We start from the raw sequence: 17,763 nt of genomic DNA, 5'->3' as shown, positions 1-17,763 counted from the left end.
ATGCTGGCTTCTGGTGTGGGACTCGCTTCCCACTCCGGCCTCTGGTCCAGGACTCACCTCTCATGCTGGCTTGGTGTGGGACTTGCCTCTCTGTGAAGACTTCCAGTCTGTGAGTCACCTCCTCTATTCCCCCGAGTAAGTCTTAAAAAGTTTAAAGTTTTAAAAAAAGCACTTTAAGAAAGAAAAGAGAAAAAATGAAAAAGAATGGGTGGAGCACAGCTGGAGTGTCCTACTCAGTATCCAGGCAAGTGGGGAGTATTCTATCACACTCCTGATTTGTGCCTTGTAAAGGGTGGACAGCCTTTGGATGTCCAGACACAAATTACTCACTGCAGTATTGCTAACCTCTGGTCTGGTCATGTAGCCATAGTATTTACTGTATATGGCTTGTAAGGCTCAATTCCTGGTCAATGGTAAACCCGCAATGTTGATAGTGGGATTTCAGTGATATTAACACCATTGAATATCAAGGGGCAGTGGTCAGATTGTCTCTTATTCACAGAATTGCTGTGTAAAAGGTTATTCAGCCAATTTCCATGCACCAGCTCTATTACATAGTACCAATGTCCTGCATTTTCCCCTTACCGTTGCACGCTATTATTATCCAAATAATTACCCAATTCCTGCTGAATGCCTCACTTGAACCTGTCTCCACCACATATCCAAGCATGAATTCTATCCCTAATAACTCGCTGTGTGAAAAATGTTTTTTCTTTAAATTCCCTTGCTTCTTTTACTTTAAATCTATTCACTCATGGAACATAAGTGTTGCTGGCTGGCAGCATTTATTGCTTATCTTAGTTGCCCTTAAGAAGGTGGTGGTAAGCTACTCTCTTGGACTGCTTCAATATCTAAGGAATCACGATTCTGAATATTATGCAATCATCGGCAGACATCACCAATTCTGACCTTATAACAGAGGGTAAGTTATCGATTAAGCAGCTGAAGATTGTTGGGCCTAGGATGCTATCCTGAGGAACTACTGAAGAAGGGTTACACCCAAAACGTCGACTTCTCCACCTCCTGATGCTACCTGGCTTGTTGTGTTCTTCCAGCCTCCTGCCTGTCTACCCTGTGGAACTACCACAAGGATGTCATGATGATAAGTAGTTAAATGATATATTATTTTCTTAAGTATTTCAACAGAGTTAAAGTTCTTTTTCTTGTTTGTATTTTAACCGAGTTATAAGAATAAAGTGTGTTTTGCTTAAAGATATAACTAACCAGTGAAAGGTTTCACCTGATTCCTATTAATTCTAGCTTTGCCAAGGCTCCTTGATTCCACACTCGGTCAAATATGGCCTTGATTCAAGGTCAGTCACTCTCTCCTCATCTCGGCAATTCAGCTCTTTAATCGATGTTTGAACCAAGGCAGTAATGAGGTCAAGACCTGAGCAGCCCTGACTGAGCAGCTGCTGCTTAATAACACTGTTGACGACCTTGCATTGCTTTACTTTTGTATTCATTCATGGGACTTGGGCATCAATGGCCGGCCAGCCTGTCCTTAGTTGCCCATGAGATGATGGAGGTGAACAGTCTCTTAAACCACCACAATCCATGTGCTTTAGGTAGACCCACAATCCTCTTGAGGATGGAATTCTGGGGTTTTGACCCAGTGACAGTGAGGAGCATCTATTTCCAAGTTAGGATGGTGAGTGGCTTGAGAGGGAATTTGCAAATGATGGTGTTCCCATGTATCTGCTGTCCTTGTCTTTGACAAGGAAATGGTCATAGGTTTTCAAAGTGTTGTCTAAAGATCTTTGCTGAATTTCAGTAATGAATCTTGTAGATAGTGTATACTACTGCGACTGAGTATCAGTGGTGAAGAGTATGGATGCTAGTGAACGTGATGCTATGCAAGGGGGCTGCTTTGTCTTGGTGGTGTCAAACTTCTTGAGTGTTGATGGAGTTTCACCCATCCAGGCAAATGGGGACTGTTCCATCACATTCCTGACTTGTATCTTGCAAATGGTGGACAGGCTTTGGGGAGTCAGGAGATGAGTTACTGACCTCAGTGTTCCTAAGCTCTGACCTGCTCTTGAAGTCATTGCGGTTATATGGCGAGTCAAGTTGAGTTCCTGGCCAATTTTAGAGGAATTCACATGAAGTTAATGAAACAATTAATTATTTTCTTTCAGTTGGTTGACTATGTTTGTGGTCTGAATATGTAAGACCTATTAAACCTAATCCTTTCTTCTTTGCTTAGCTGAAGTGGTTCTTATTTGATGTTCATGTGCATTCATTTCCAATGTGAATAACTGAAAAGCAATAGCAAACAAGTAACTAATCTAATTTGCCTGTTCTAATCTTGTCCAAGGTTATCTTGATTGGAATCTGGCAAATTTGTACAGACTGGGGTTGCATTTTTGTCCAATGGAGGTGCAAATTGAGCAACATGGCTGAGCTTGTTTTCTTTTGACAGGAAACAAGTTTTTCTCACCTTTTGTGTGGTGATTGGGCAAGCCAGGAAGATCTTGGGTACGAAACACAAAAGCATAACACAAAAACTCTGAACATGTAAAATGCTTTCACAAATTTTAATGTCACTAGTAGATGCTGCATTTCAGTAGGATCATAGGAGACCATTCAGCTTATCATTTCTGTGATAGCTTCCTGAAGGAGCAATTAATCCCTGATCACTCCTCTGTCTATTCCCAAAAGCCATCCTAATTATTGTTTTCAGATAAGTTAGATCCAGTTAGCTTCCTTTTGAATACCTGCCTCTGCCACACTCAAAGAGGAAATACAATTTTCCTGCGGCTGTGAACTCTTAGGTATATACAGTCCAATGTTATTTTTACAGTTGTTCTTTTGTGTGCAAACTTAAGTTCCATAGTATGCAAAAAGTTTACCGTATTATAATGAATTTATAGATTAATTCCTGAAAATATAATTAGCATGAAATATTGACATATTCCATCTTACTATTCTGTTGACATATTGAATGGATGGTGATCAGGGCTTGTTTCTGAGTCACAGGGCTGTCCATTTGATATTTCAGACATTCAAGCAGTAAACTCAAGTCTGTCTTTTGCCCTGTAGATTAAAATAAAAATATAACAGCATGGTATCTGCAAAATTAGGTTGCATCATCATTTAACAGTTATGCATTTCACCTAAAATATGATTTTGTCAATTGTGCATGTAGCCTCTGGACCTTTACATAGTAGTAGATGATATTATTTTCAGTGCCTTTGACATTGAATCAGGAAGGAAATATTTAAGCTGGTAGCTGATAAGTTTTAGCACAAGATGTTTTGATTCTTGACTCTCACTCTGTTTAAAAGCAAAACAGAATATAGTTTCTTGATATTAGCAAATTTGGAATGATCAGTTATTGAGAAGCCTGGGTGAAAGGATATATGGAAATTAGTGAGGTTGCAAAATAGAACAAAGTTGCTCCCATATGTAAAATGGGGATAAAATATGAGGAAAGCTAACAGGAACTCTAGTTTTGGATTTAGGAAAAGACAGACAAGGGTTCTACATCAAGTATACATTATTGTGAATGGAATGTATAGATGAACTTAGAATATTTAAAGCAAAATACTGCAAATGAGGGAGATCTGAAATAAAAACAGCAAGTTCATAAGACACTTAACTGGTCTAGCTGCATTTTATAGTACCTAAAAGTAACATGGAAAAGTAGGGGTGGCACAGTGGCTCACTGGAGGTGGCATGGTGGCTCAGCAGTTAGCACTGCTGCCTCACAGTGCCAGGGACCCAGATTCAGTCCGAATCCTAGTCTCAGGCGGCTGTGTGGAGTTTGCACATCCTCCCCGTGTCTGCATGGGTTTCCTCTGGGTGCTCTGGTTTCCTCCCACAGTCCAAAGGTGTGCAGATTAGTTGATTTGGCCATGCTAAATTGCCCATAGTGTTCAGGGATATGTAGGTTAGGTGCATTAGTTAGGTGTAAGTATAGGATAGGGGGAATGGGTCTGGGTGGATTACTCTTTGGAGGGTCGGTGTGGACTTGTTGGGCCAAAGGGCCTGTTTCCACAAGGATTCTAAGATTCTCGGATCCAGAGACATACATAAATTTTATGAAGATAAATTTGAAATTCGAAAGAAGTGAATTTTGTTTGTGTTAACCTGTTAGATAAGGTAGCAAAGGCAAAGATTTGGGGTTGTTCAAACCACAATTGGATACCTAAAAGAGATAAGCTTCAGTTGGTTCCCCATGGGAGACCAGTGGAGTGTCACAAGGATCGGTGCTGGGCCATCTATTTTTTGTCATTTACATAAATGGTTTGGATGCAAGCATAAGAGGTACAGTTAGTAAGTTTGCAGATGACACCAAAATTGGAGGTGTCGCGGACAGTGAAGAAGGTTACCTCAGATTACAACAGAATCTGGACCACATGGGCCAATGGGCTGAGAAGTAGCAGATGGAGTTTAATTCAGATAAATGCGAGGTGCTGCATTTTGGAAAAGCAAATCTTAGCAGGACTTATACACTTAATGGTGAGGTCCTAGGGAGTGCAGGTTCATAGCTCCTTGAAAGTGGAGTTGCAGGTAGATAGGATAGTGAAGAAGGCATTTGGTATGCTTTCCTTTATTGGTCAGAATACTGAGTACAGGAGTTGGGAGGCCATGTTGAGGCTGTACAGGACATTGGTTAGGCCACTGCTAGAATACTGCGTGCAATTCTGGTCTCCTTCCTATCGGAAAGATGTTGTGAAACTTGAAAGGGTTCAGAAAAGATTTACAAGGATGTTGCCAGGGTTGGAGGATCTGAGCTACAGGGAGAGGCTGAACAGGCTGGGGCTGTTTTCCCTGGAGCGTTGGAGGCTGAGGGGTGACCTTCCAGAGGTTTACAAAATTATGAGGGGCATGGATAGGATAAATAGGCAAAGTCTTTTCCCTGGGGTTGGGGAGTCCAGAACTAGAGGGTATAGGTTTAGGGTGAGAGTGGAAAGATATAAAAGAGACCTAAGGGGCAATATTTTCATGCAGAAGGTGGTACGTATATGGAATGAGCTGCCAGAGGATATGGTGGACACTGGTACAATTGCAATATTGAAGAGGCATTTGGATGTGTATATGAATTGGAAGGGTTTGGAGGGATATGGGCCGGGTGCTGGCAGGTGGGGCTAGATTGGGTTGGGATATCTGGTCGGCATGGACGGGTTGGACCGAAGGGTCTGTTTCCATGCTGTACATCTCTATGACTCTATGGTATCCTGTGTGATTGCACACCACGCATTTCCAACAGATGATTCATCCATTGGAATCATGAAGCCAGAGCATTTCCACACAGGAGTCCAGTTCAATTTATCTTTCCAATCACTCAGGTTGGAAGGTGTTGGGCTCAAGCCCCATTCATGACTTAAGTACACAATGAAGGCTGATTCTTATTTCTTCCAGTTGCTGTCTTTTCGATGAGACATTAAATCCAGTTACTGTGTTATTGTTCAGAGGTCAGAAAAGATCTCGTGGTGCTCCTGAAATAGGAGATATCAAGCTAATAATCATCTGTCAACCAGCCACAAAAACATGAATAGCATGTTATTAATTGCACTGCTGTTTGGATCTTATCTGTACATAAACTATATAGTATGCTTACCTACAAAGCAGAAGCACTAAATTAATTAATTTACAATGAAGTACTTTGGGGGGGGGGGGGGTCTTGAAATTCTGTGGTTCTTAATTCAAGTTTTATTCTTTCATTCCTTTTTCAATGTTATTTTTTGAAGAATTTCTACAATCTAGTTAGTGCAAAAGGAGACTCTGGATTTTAAGTTAAACTCATTGAAATTTTAACAAGGGGAAAGCACCCACAGACTCCCACAGCTACCTGGATTACATCTCTTCCCACCCTACCTCCTGCAAAAATGCCATCTTGTATTCCCAATTCCTCTGCATCCGCCGTATCTGCTCCCAGGAGGACCAGTTCCACCAGAGAACACACCAGATGGCCTCCTTCTTTAGAGACCGCAATTTCCCTTCCCATGTGGTTAAAGTTGCCCTCCAACGCATCTCGTCCACATCCCGTACCTCCGCCCTCAGATCCCACCCCCCCAACTGTAACAAGGACAGAACGCCCCTGGTGCTCACCTTCCACCCTACCAACCTTCGCATAAACCAAATCATCCGCCGACATTTCCGCCATCTCCAAACGGACCCCACCACCAGGGATATATTTCCCTTCCCACCCCTTTCTGCCTTCCGCAAAGACCGTTCCCTCTGTGACTACCTGGTCAGGTCCACGCCCCCCCCCCCCCCCCCCCCCCCCGCCCACAACCTACCCTCCCGTCCTGGCACCTTCCCCTGCCACCGCAGGAATTGCAAAACCTGCGCCCACACCTCCTCCCTCACCTCCATCCAAGGCTCTAAAGGAGCCTTCCGCATCCATCAAAGTTTTACCTGCACATCATTTATTGTATCCGTTGCTCCCGATGCGGTCTCCTCTACATTGGGGAGACTGGATGCCTCATAGCAGAACACTTTAGGGAACATCTCCGGGACACCTGCACCAATCAACCACACCGCCCTGTGGCCCAACATTTCAACTCCACCTCCCACTCTGCCGAGGACATGGAGGTCCTGGGCCTCCTTCACCGCCGCTCCCTCACCACCAGACACCTGGAGGATGAACGCCTCATCTTCCGCCTCGGAACACTTCAACGCCAGGGCATCAATGTGGACTTCAACAGTTTCCTCATTTCCCCTTCCCCCATCTCACCCCAGTTCTAAACTTCCAGCTCAGCACTGTCCCCATGACTTGTCCTCCCTGCCTATCTTCTTTTCCATCTGTCCACTCCACCCTCCCCACTAACCTATCACCTTCATCCCCTCCCCCACTCACCTATTGTACTCTATGCGGAGAAAGTGAGGACTGCAGATGCTGGAGATCAGAGCTGAAAATGTGTTGCTGGAAAAGCGCAGCAGGTCAGGCAGCATCTAAGGAGCAGGAGAATCGACGTTTCAGGCATAAGCCCTTCTTCAGGAATGAGGAAAGTGTGTCGAGCAGGCTAAGGTAAAAGGTAGGGAGGAGGGACTTGGGGGAGGGGCGTTGGAAATGTGATAGGGGAAGGAGGTCAAGGTGAGGGTGATAGGCCGGAGTGGGGGTGGGGGCGGAGAGGTCAGGAAGAAGATTGCAGGTTAGGAAGGCGGTGCTGAGTTCGAAGGATTTGACTGAGACAAGGTGGGGGGAGGGGAAATGAGGAAACTGGAGAAATCTGAGTTCATCCCCTGTGGTTGGAGGGTTCCCGTCGTGTTGCTATGGTCTGGCCATGGAAGAGTCCAAGGACCTGCATGTCCTTGGTGGAGTGGAAGGAGGAGTTGAAGTGTTGAGCCACGGGGTGGTTGGGTTGGTTGGTCTGGGTGTCCCAGAGGTGTTCTCTGAAACGTTCCGCAAGTAGGCGGCCTGTCTCCCCAAATATAGAGGAGGCCACATCGGGTGCAGCGTATGCAATAAATGATGTGTGTGGAGGTGCAGGTGAATTTGTGGCGGATATGGAAGGATCCCTTGGGGCCTTGGAGGGAAGTAAGGGGGGAGGTGTTGGCGCAAGATTTGCATTTCTTGCGGTTGCAGGGGAAGCTGCCAGGAGTGGAGGTTGGGTTGGTGGGGGGTGTGGACCTGACGAGGGAGTCACGGAGGGAGTGGTCTTTTCGGAACGCTGATAGGGGAAGGGAGGGAAATATATCTCTGGTGGTGGGGTCCGTTTGGAGGTGGCGTAAATGACGGCGGATGATGCGCTGTATATGGAGGTTGGTGGGGTGGTAGGTGAGGACCAGTGGGGTTCTGTCCTGGTGGCAGTTGGAGGGGTGGACCTCCCGCTCCTCCGCCCTTGAGCCCCGCCCCTCCAACCGCCACCAGGACAGAACCCCACTGGTCCTCACCTACCACCCCACCAACCTCCATGTACAGCGTATCATCCGCCATCATTTCCGCCACCTCCAAACAGACCCCACCACCAGGGATATATTTCCCTCCCCTCCCCTATCAGCGTTCCGAAAAGACCACTCCCTCCGTGACTCCCTCGTCAGGTCCACACCCCCCACCAACCCAACCTCCACTCCCGGCACCTTCCCCTGCAACCGCAAGAAATACAAAACTTGCGCCCACACCTCCCCCCTTACTTCCCTCCAAGGCCCCAAGGGATCCTTCCATATCCGCCACAAATTCACCTGCACCTCCACACACATCATTTATTGCATCCGCTGCACCCGATGTGGCCTCCTCTATATTTGGGGAGACAGGCCGCCTACTTGCGGAACGTTTCAGAGAACACCTCTGGGACACCCGGACCAACCAACCCAACCACCCCGTGGCTCAACACTTCAACTCCCCCTCCCACTCCACCAAGGACATGCAACACGACGGTTGGAGGAAGAGCGCCTCATCTTCCACCTAGGAACCCTCCAACCACAGGGGATGAACTCAGATTTCTCCAGTTTCCTCATTTCCCCTCCCCCCACCTTGTCTCAGTCAAATCCCTCAAACTCAGCACCGCCTTCCTAACCTGCAATCTTCTTCCTCACCTCTCCGCCCCCACCTCCACTCTGGCCTATCACCCTCAGCTTGACCTCCTTCCACCTATCACATTTCCAACACCCCTCCCCCAAGTTCCTCCTCCCTACCTTTTATCTTAGCCTGCTGGACACACTTTCCTCATTCCTGAAGAAGGGCTTATGCCCGAAACATCGATTCTCCTGCTCCTTAGATGCTGCCTGACCTGCTGTGCTTTTCCTGCAACACATTTTCAGCTATTGTATTCTATGCTACTTTCTCCCCACCCCCATCTTCCTCTTACTTATCTCTCCACCCTTCAGGCTCTCTGCCTGTATTGCTGATGAAGGGCTTTTGTCCGAAACGTCGATTTTACTGCTCCTCGGATGCTGCCTGAACTGCTGTGCTTTTCCAGCACCACCCTAATCTAGACTCACATTCTAATAATTGAGTCTTTACATGTAGTCCACCAACTTTAATATATCACTTTCAAAACCAAAACCAAAACAACTTTACTAAAACATAATTCAGTTCTATATTTGTCAGAGTAATTACTAAGAGAAATAATTTAACTAAACACAAACACAGAATATTTCTGCTCTTCACACGGAGCAAAAACTTCCTACCACAAAGGATTTTTCCATCTGTTCTTCCTGGGTTTTCCATTTTTACCACATTTCTTGTATAATGGCTGATAGGGATTTATCAAACATAAGTCGCTGTTGATCCTGCAATTTAAAATGTAATATTGATTTCCACTAAGGGATCTGTTGAGATGCATAGCTTGATGAACAAAACTTTATGTATTTTCTGATAAAGGCTCCAACCTTACTTGCCTAAATTCTTCTGTCTAGAATGAGTTAACTCTATACCACTAGATTTTGGCCCTTGATTTATCTGGAAAATAATCCCCTATGCAAGAGCATGGTTCCAGAGAAAGTGTAACATCAGCAAACTGATGGACAATTGCCAAGTTGCAAAACAAAAATATATGACAGTATCCCTGAGATTGGTGGATGTTGATTTCATTAGTAGCAGTAGCTTGTCAGCACCTTGTTGAAGTCTCCAGTTATGTGAGAGATTAGGTGGTGTCAACACCCTATTCCATCACTAAAACCAAAAGGCAGTGCACAATCCCATCATCACTTCATATCTAACTGAGTACTCTCCAGCAGAGTCACTGCATTTGAGAGAAGCAAACTCTCATAAATCTCTCCTTTCTTGAGAATAGAGGTAATGAGCTCAGTTGCACTGGAGTCTTCACTATAATTGATATCTGCTAAATCAGCTTGAGACAGCTAACAAAACTTGGGAATCTCCTTTTCTATGCTACTCCTAATATCATATTAACCCTCTGGGTCATTGAAAAATATTGATATTAGAGTTGGAGGATTTGAGCTATGGAGGGAGGCTGAATAGTCTGGGGCTGTTTTCCATGGAGCATCGAAGGCTGAGGGGTGACCTCATGGAGGTGTATAAAATCACGAGGGGCATGGATAGAATAAATAGACAAAGTATTTTCTCTGGGGTTGGGGAGACCAGAACTAGAGGGCATAGGTTTCAGGTGAGAGGGGAAAGATATAAAGGGACCTAAGGGACAACCATTTCAAACAGAGGGTAGAACATGTAAGGAATGAGCTGCCAAAGGAAGAGGTAGAGGCTGGTACAATTGCAACATTTAAAAGGCATCTGGATGGGTATATGAATAGGAAGGGTTTAGAGGGATATGGGCCAAGTGCTGGTAAATGGGACAAAATTAGGTTGGGACATCTGGTCGGCATGGACGAGTTGGACCGAAGGGTCTGTTTCTGTGCTGTACGTTTCTATGACTCTAAGTATCTTGAAACTCATTATTTAGACAGAATTAAGTTACCATCTTACTTCAGGAAATACACAAGCCCTACAACATTCTTGTGTTAAAACGTGCAGAATGTACACACCTCAATATTTGTATCTTTAAAGGCATATGTCAAAAATATACCTCTGTATATATTTTTAGCACTTTAATAGATTTAGAAAGCAAAACATTACAGCATTGGCTTTTCAAAAAAGAAATATTATAAATGTATTGACTCAATGTAACATGCAGCTATAATAAAGCTGAGTATCAATTCTAAGCCACATTTCTTCCGTTAAATAGTTCAACTCATATCATCTGGTCAAAGAATAATGCACATCAACACCTTGTTGAAGATGGTGGAAAAAAATTTTTTTGTTTTTTCATCAGATTCCAACTGTAACTGAGGAGGAACCACCCAGAAAGAGGCTGGATTCTAGATATTTATTAGATTCCCTACAGTGTGGAAACAGGCCCTTTGGCTCCACAAGTCCACACCAACCCTCCGAAGAGTAACCCACCCAGACCCATTTCCATCCGACTAATGCTCCTAAGACTATGGGCAATTTAGCATGGCCAATCCACCTGACTGGCACATCTTTGGACTGTGGGAGGAAACCAGAGCACCCGGAGGAAACCCATGCAGACACAGGGAGAATGTGCAAACTCCACACAGACAGTCCCCCGAGGCTGGAATTGAACCGGGTCCCTGGTGCTGTGAGGCTGCAGTGCTAACCACTGAGCCACTGTGCTAGATCCTACCTTTAACTGGGGTGAAATCTTGACTCAATCCTATCATGAACATTAACAGCCATTAACAGTTGGGATTTGACCCAGATGCCCCACATTGTATTTGTCACTAGGCAATCAAATGTACAGAAACATGAGACAGGCAAATATTAGAGATGTTGGAAAGGCATGATCCAGAATCCGAAATAAACAAAAAAATAAATTACTGGAGAAACTCAGCAGGTCTGCCAGCATCTGTGAAGAGAAGACAGAGTTAAACAGCAAGTTCTGAAGAAGGGTCATTGGACTCGAAACGTAACTCTATTTATTGCCAGACCTGCTAAGGTTCTCTATCAATTTCTACTTTTGTTTGCTTCAGATCTCCAGTATCCATAGTTTTGTTTTCTTTTATAATCCAATATCTACTGGATTTAGCATCCCACTAAAACCAAAAGTTTCTTCAGGCAAAAAGACTATTATGGAGATAATAATTATTGTAGTCTTCATTTTGTGTCAATCTTCAGACAGATGAATCTATCATTTTGACAATTACATATTTAACTACTCATCAGAATGCTACGAAACTTGATGTCAACTAACGGTATAGTTCAGGATAAAGATATAAATAGATGATCTTTGAGCTGAGGATCAAATCAGACTACTGTAAGGCAATACTAAAAAGGTGCAAGTACAAAGCAATTAGGCCTGATACTGAGCAACAGTAATCAGGTCTTCTAAAACCTTTGCAGCATTACATGTATTGACTGTATCGTGATCACTGATAACTTGCTAAGTAAAAGACTCCACTGGCATCTAGAATCTCACTTTAATAAAGGAACAACAGCTCAAACCTTGCTTCACCAGAAGGATGATTTAGCATTTTGGTCACCAGAGAAAAAGGGCACTGTATACATTTTTAAAAACCAAGAAAATTATTTTATAAAAAAAATTACAAGGAAAACAATTACTGTAATAGCCTCAATAACGAATCAGTAGGGAAAGGATTACAAATTAGCTTTAGAGCAATTATTAGCCAATAAGCAGCTGAATTCACCTACTTTGCGCAAAACCATCAATTCAAATTGTTCAACTAGTTGCAGTCCTTAGCATTTTTCACACTAATATTGTTACAAGTATTTATCTATTGTCAGCTACTTTCCTCTCTTTACATTCAGTTAATATATTGCTTTCAAAGCATGTTGAAAAAAGAAAACTTGCAACTATTGAATTATATAAGCATATGATGTGAAACCCTTGTACAAGTGATAAACCTTTAAGGTGCTGATCCTCTGATTTTGGATTTGAACTGAGTTAGAGAAATTGATATTATGTTTTGCTAAAATTACGTGGGCATTTTTGGCTAGATCAACATTTATTGCCTATTTTTACTTCTCCTTGAGGGGGTGGGATGACCTACTTTCTTAAACCACGGCAGTTCTTAGAGTGCAGGAACACTGTTACAGACCATGGATCAGATCAGGTCATCAATATAAAATGGATTCCCTTAGGGTGCTATTCTGAGCAATGATAATAGTTAATCTTGAACACCCCCTGGATTCGATCTGAATCAAAATGTGAATTGGAAATCTGAAACAAAAACAGAAATTGCTGGAGAAACGTAGCAGGTCTGGCAGCATCTGTGAAGAGTGAGCAGAATCAGCAGTTCAGGCCCAGTGATCCTTTGCCAGAACTGATTCTAGTTAGGGAAAGGTAATGTATGCTAAAGACAGGGGGCTTTTTTTGGGGGGGGGAGGGGGGGGGGGGCTGTGAGTAAACAACTGATTGGAGATGGAGCCCAGAGAGAGAGAGATTCTGCTAATGGGGACCATTACTGCTAAAAATAGGCTGGCTCTGATGAAATCAATCCATGTGATGACAAGGCCTGGGGTGGGGGATTATGTAAAAGAAATGAAAGAAGGTGTTTGGGCCCCAAAATTATTGAACTCGATATTGAATATTGAAAGCTGCAGGATCCCAGAGCGGAAAATGAGATGCTGCTCTTCCAGCTTGTGCTGAGCCTTGCTGGAGCACTGCAGTCAGCCAAGACAGAAATGTTGGCCAGAAAACACAGCATTGTGTTGAAGTGGCAGGTAACCAGAAACTCGGGGGTAACATGGTAACACAGTGGTTAACATTGCTGCCTCACAGCGCCAGGGACACCAGTTTGATTCCAGCCTTGAGCAATTGTATGTGTGGTGCTTGTATGTTCTCCCTGTGTCTGTGTGAGTTTCTGTTAAGTGTTCTGGTTTTCTCCCACAGTCCACAGATGTACAGGTTAGATGGATTGCTGTTCAGGGATGTGTAGGCTAAATAGGTTAACAACAGTAAATGTGAAGTTATGGGGGTTGGATGAGATGCTCTTTGGAGGGTCGATGTGACTCAGTGGGTCCAATGGCCTCAATCTGCACTGAATAGAGAAACTATTTTATGATTTTTGCAGACACAGTGTATGTGTTCCACAAAGGTGTTGCTTGGTCTGTGTTTCCTCACATTGTGAGCAACAAATACAGCAGATTAGAGTGAGTGAAGTGCAAGAAGGTGTATCTGGGGTGAGGAGGAAGTAAATGGGCAGATGATTATGGGAAGGTTTGAGGATGCATAGTCCAATTAAGTATGGTTTGTAGTGGATGTCAATGGCTAGCCTAGAGTCAGAGAGTCCTACTGCACGGAGACAGGCTCTTTGGCCTAAACTGGTCCATGCTGACCAAGATGTCAGTCCATGCTAACCCCATTTCCCTACACTTCATCCATATCCTTCTAATCCTCTCCTATCCAAATACCTGTCCAAATGCCTTTTAAATATTGTTAATGTACCCACTTACATCTAAACCACTCCCACTGGCAGCTTATTCCATATGTGTAACACCCTCTGTGTGAAGAAATTGTCTCTCATGTTTCCTTTTATTCTTTCCCCTCTAAACTTAAACTGATGCCCTCTATTCCTCAATTTCCCAAGATACTGAGTGCATTCAGCCTATCCAAGCCTCTCATGATCTTGTACGCTTCTATAAGATCCTCCTTCAGTCTCCCATGCTCTAAAGAAAAATGTCCTAGCTTGTCCAAGCTCTCCCTATAACTCAGACCAATGAGTCCAGGCAACACCCTTGTAAATGTCTCTGCACTCTTTCCAGTTTAATACTATCCTTCCTATAGCAAGGTGACCAAAACCGATCACAATGCTCCAAGTGAGGGCTCACCAACTTCCTGTATAACTGCAACATAACTTCTCAACTTCTATACTTAATGCCCTGATTGAAGGCCAGTGTGCCAAAAGCCTTCTTCACTGCCCTGTCTACCTGTGACTCCACTTTCAGAGAATCGTGAACCTGAATTCTAAGATCCCTCTGTTTCACTACACTCCTTAAGGCCCTGCCATTCACTATGAAACTCCTACCATGATTTGACTTTCCAAAATGCAAGACCTCACAGTTATCTATATTAAACTCGATTTACCATTTCTCGGTGCACTTCCCCAGCTGATCAAGGTCCTGCTGCAATTTCTGATAACCTTCCTCCCTGTTCATGATACTAACTATTTTAGTGTCATCAGTAAACTTACTAATAGTGCTTTGTATTTTCTCATCCAGATCATTGATGTATATAACAAACAGTAACAGGCCAAGCACAGACCCCTTTGCTGGCTACGTAACACAGTCCATCTTCTGTAGTTACACTGGCACCACTCCCCACCTCTTCCTCTGCTACATTGGGGGCTGCATCGGTGCCAGCCCATGCTCCCACGAGGAGGTTGAGCAGTTCATCAATTTCACCAACACATTCCACCCTGACCTTAAATTCACATGGACCATCTCAGACACCTCCCTCCTCTTCCTGGACCTCTCCATCTTCATCAACGACGACCAACTCAACATTGACATTTTTCACAAACCCACCGACTCCCAAAGCTACCTGGATTACACCTCCTCCCACCCTACCTCCTGCAATTCCACCACCTTCGCCATATCTGCTTCCAGGAGGACCAGTTCCACCACAGGAGGACCAGTTCCACCACAGAACACACCAGATGTGTAATTTCCCCTCCCACGTGCTTGAAGATGCCCTCCAACGCACCTCATCCATGTCCCGCACCTCCGCCCTCAAACCCCACTCCTCCAACCGCAACAAGGACAGAACCCCCTGGGTCCGCACTGTCCACCCCACCTAACTCCGCATAAACCGCATCATCTGCCTATATTTCTGCCACCCACAAATGGACCCCACCACCAGGGATATATTTCCCTCTCCACCCCTATCCACTTTCTGCAAAGACTATTCCCTCCATTACTACCTGGTCAGGTCCACGCCCCCCAACAACCCACCCTCCCCTCCTGGCACCCTCCCCTGCCACCACAGGAATTGCAAAACCTGCGCCCACACCTCCCCCCTCACCTTCGTCTAAGGCTCCAAAGGAGTCTTCCACATCCATCAAAGTTTCACAGGCACTTCCACAATATCATTTATTGTATCCATTCCTCCCGATGTGGTCTCCTTTACACTGGGGAGACTGGACGCCTTCTCACAGAGCGCTTTAGGGAACATCTCCAGGACACCCGCACCAATCAAGTCCACTGCCCCGTGACCAAACATTTCAACTCCCCCTCGCAATCTGCTGATGACATGCAGATCCTGGGCCTCCTCCATCGCCACTCCCTCACCACCCAACGCCTGGAGGAAGAATGCCTCATCTTCCACCTCGGAACACTTCAACCCTATGGCATTAATGTGGACTTTACCATAGAGTCATAGAGATGTACAGCATGGAAACAGACCCTTCGGTCCAACCCGTCCATGCCAGTTTCCTCATTTCCCCTCCCTCCACCTTACCCCAGTTTCAACCTTCCAGCTCAGCACCATCCTCATGAACTGTCCTACCTGCCAATCTTCCTTCCCACCTATCCACTCCACCCTCCTCTCCAACCTATTACCTTTATCCCCACCTCCATCCACCTACTGCACTCTTAGTTACCTTCTCCCCAGCCCCACCCACCTCTCATTTATCTCTCCACCCCAGAGGGTCCCAATCTCATTCCTGATGAAGGGCTCCTGCCTGAACATCGATTTTCCTGCTCCTCGGATTGATTCTTCCAATGAAATCCTCTGCTTCCTACCATCAGCAATCAGAGATGGTCCAGGAAAAGGTGAAATCGGGTAGCAATTGGAAGTGAAATTGATAACTTTTTCCGTTCCAGACATGAGAATGAAGCAAAACTGATAATGTCATCCATGTACCAGAGAGAGAATTATGGGTAGGAAGCCAAGTAGGATCAGACAAGGAATGTTGCATGAATCCCACAAAGAGACGGGGATTCATGTGGATACTCATGGTCACACCTTTAATTTGAAAAAAGTGAGAAAACCTAAAGAAGAAGTTGTTCAAAGTGAGGATAAGCTCAGCCATGTGGAGGAAGGTGTGGTGGATGGGGACTGTTGTGGACCAGACCAAACCCCATCAATATAACCCCATTAAGATAGCCGAGCCTCTTACTTTTTCTTATTTTAAAGGTAAGTGTAAAGTGTTGAGTTCCAGATGTAAGTCAATTGGTCAAAAAATAAAAATAAAAGAATTGACTTAAATATAAATATTCAAACATAGAACATAGAAGGACATAGAACATAGAACATAGAAAAATACAGCGCAGTACAGGCCCTTTGGCCCTCGATGTTGCGCCGACCGAAGCCTACCTAACCTACACTAGCCCAATAACCTCCATATGCTTGTCCAATGCCCGCTTAAATGACCATAAAAAGGGAGAGTCCACCACTGCTACTGGCAGGGCATTCCATGAACTCACAACCCGCTGAGTAAAAAATCTACCCCTAACATCTGTCTTATACCTACCACCCCTTAATTTAAAGCTGTGTCCCCTAGTAACAGCTGACTTCATTAGGGGAAAAAGGTTCTCACTGTCAACCCTATCTAAACCCCTAATCATCTTGTACACCTCTATCAAATCTCCCCTAAACCTTCTTTTCTCCAATGAGAAAAGCCCCAAGTGCCTCAGCCTTTCCTCATACGATTTTCCTACCATGCCAGGCAACATCCTGGTAAACCTCCTCTGCACTCGTTCCAATGCCTCCACATCCTTCCTATAATATGGCGACCAAAACTGCACACAATACTCCAGATGAGGCCGCACCAGAGTCTTATACAACTGCAACATGACCTCAGGACTCCGGAACTCAATTCCTCTACCAATAAAGCCCAGTACACCATATGCCTTCTTCACAGCACTATTTACCTGGGTGGCAACTTTCAAAGATCTGTGTACATGGACACCAAGATCCCTCTGCTCATCCACACTACCAAGTAGCCTACCATTAGCCCAGTAATCCATCTTCTTGTTACTCCTACCAAAGTGAATGACTTCACACTTAGCTACATTGAATTCCATTTGCCACCTTACTGCCCAGCTCTGCAACTTATTTATATCCCGCTGTAACCTGCCACATCCTTCTTCGCTGTCCACAACTCCACCGACTTTCGTGTCATCCGCAAACTTGCTCACCCAGCCTTCAAGCCCCTCCTCCACGTCATTTATAAAAATGACAAACAGCAATGGTCCCAAAACAGATCCTTGTGGAACACCGCTAGTAACTGCGCTCCAAGATGAACCTATACCATCAACTACTACCCTCTGTCTCCTTCCAGCCAGCCAATTCCTAATCCAAACCTCTAATGCACCCTCAATGCCATACCTCCGTAGTTTTTGCATTAGCCTGCCATGGGGTACCTTATCGAATG

General features: G+C 44.7%; 1 protein-coding gene across 1 annotated transcript in view; it reads right to left on the bottom strand.

The window, feature by feature from the left end:
• terb1 (telomere repeat binding bouquet formation protein 1) overlaps positions 1 to 17,763 on the bottom strand; it is a 211,330-nt gene that overhangs the window by 161,494 nt on the left and 32,073 nt on the right. Inside the window, exons 3-4 of the mRNA XM_072547806.1 lie at positions 9,082 to 9,183; positions 2,926 to 3,036 (exon numbers count right to left, since the gene is read on the bottom strand). Coding sequence (XP_072403907.1) covers positions 2,926 to 3,036; positions 9,082 to 9,121 — 151 coding nt within the window. The 5' untranslated portion in view covers positions 9,122 to 9,183. The remainder of the gene's footprint in view (positions 1 to 2,925; positions 3,037 to 9,081; positions 9,184 to 17,763) is intronic.

Source organism: Chiloscyllium punctatum, chromosome 26 (genome assembly GCF_047496795.1).
Source record: "Chiloscyllium punctatum isolate Juve2018m chromosome 26, sChiPun1.3, whole genome shotgun sequence".
Taxonomy (NCBI): domain Eukaryota; kingdom Metazoa; phylum Chordata; class Chondrichthyes; order Orectolobiformes; family Hemiscylliidae; genus Chiloscyllium; species Chiloscyllium punctatum.
The sequence above is the reverse complement of the archived record's forward strand: the minus strand, read 5'-3'. Positions and strand labels throughout refer to the sequence as shown.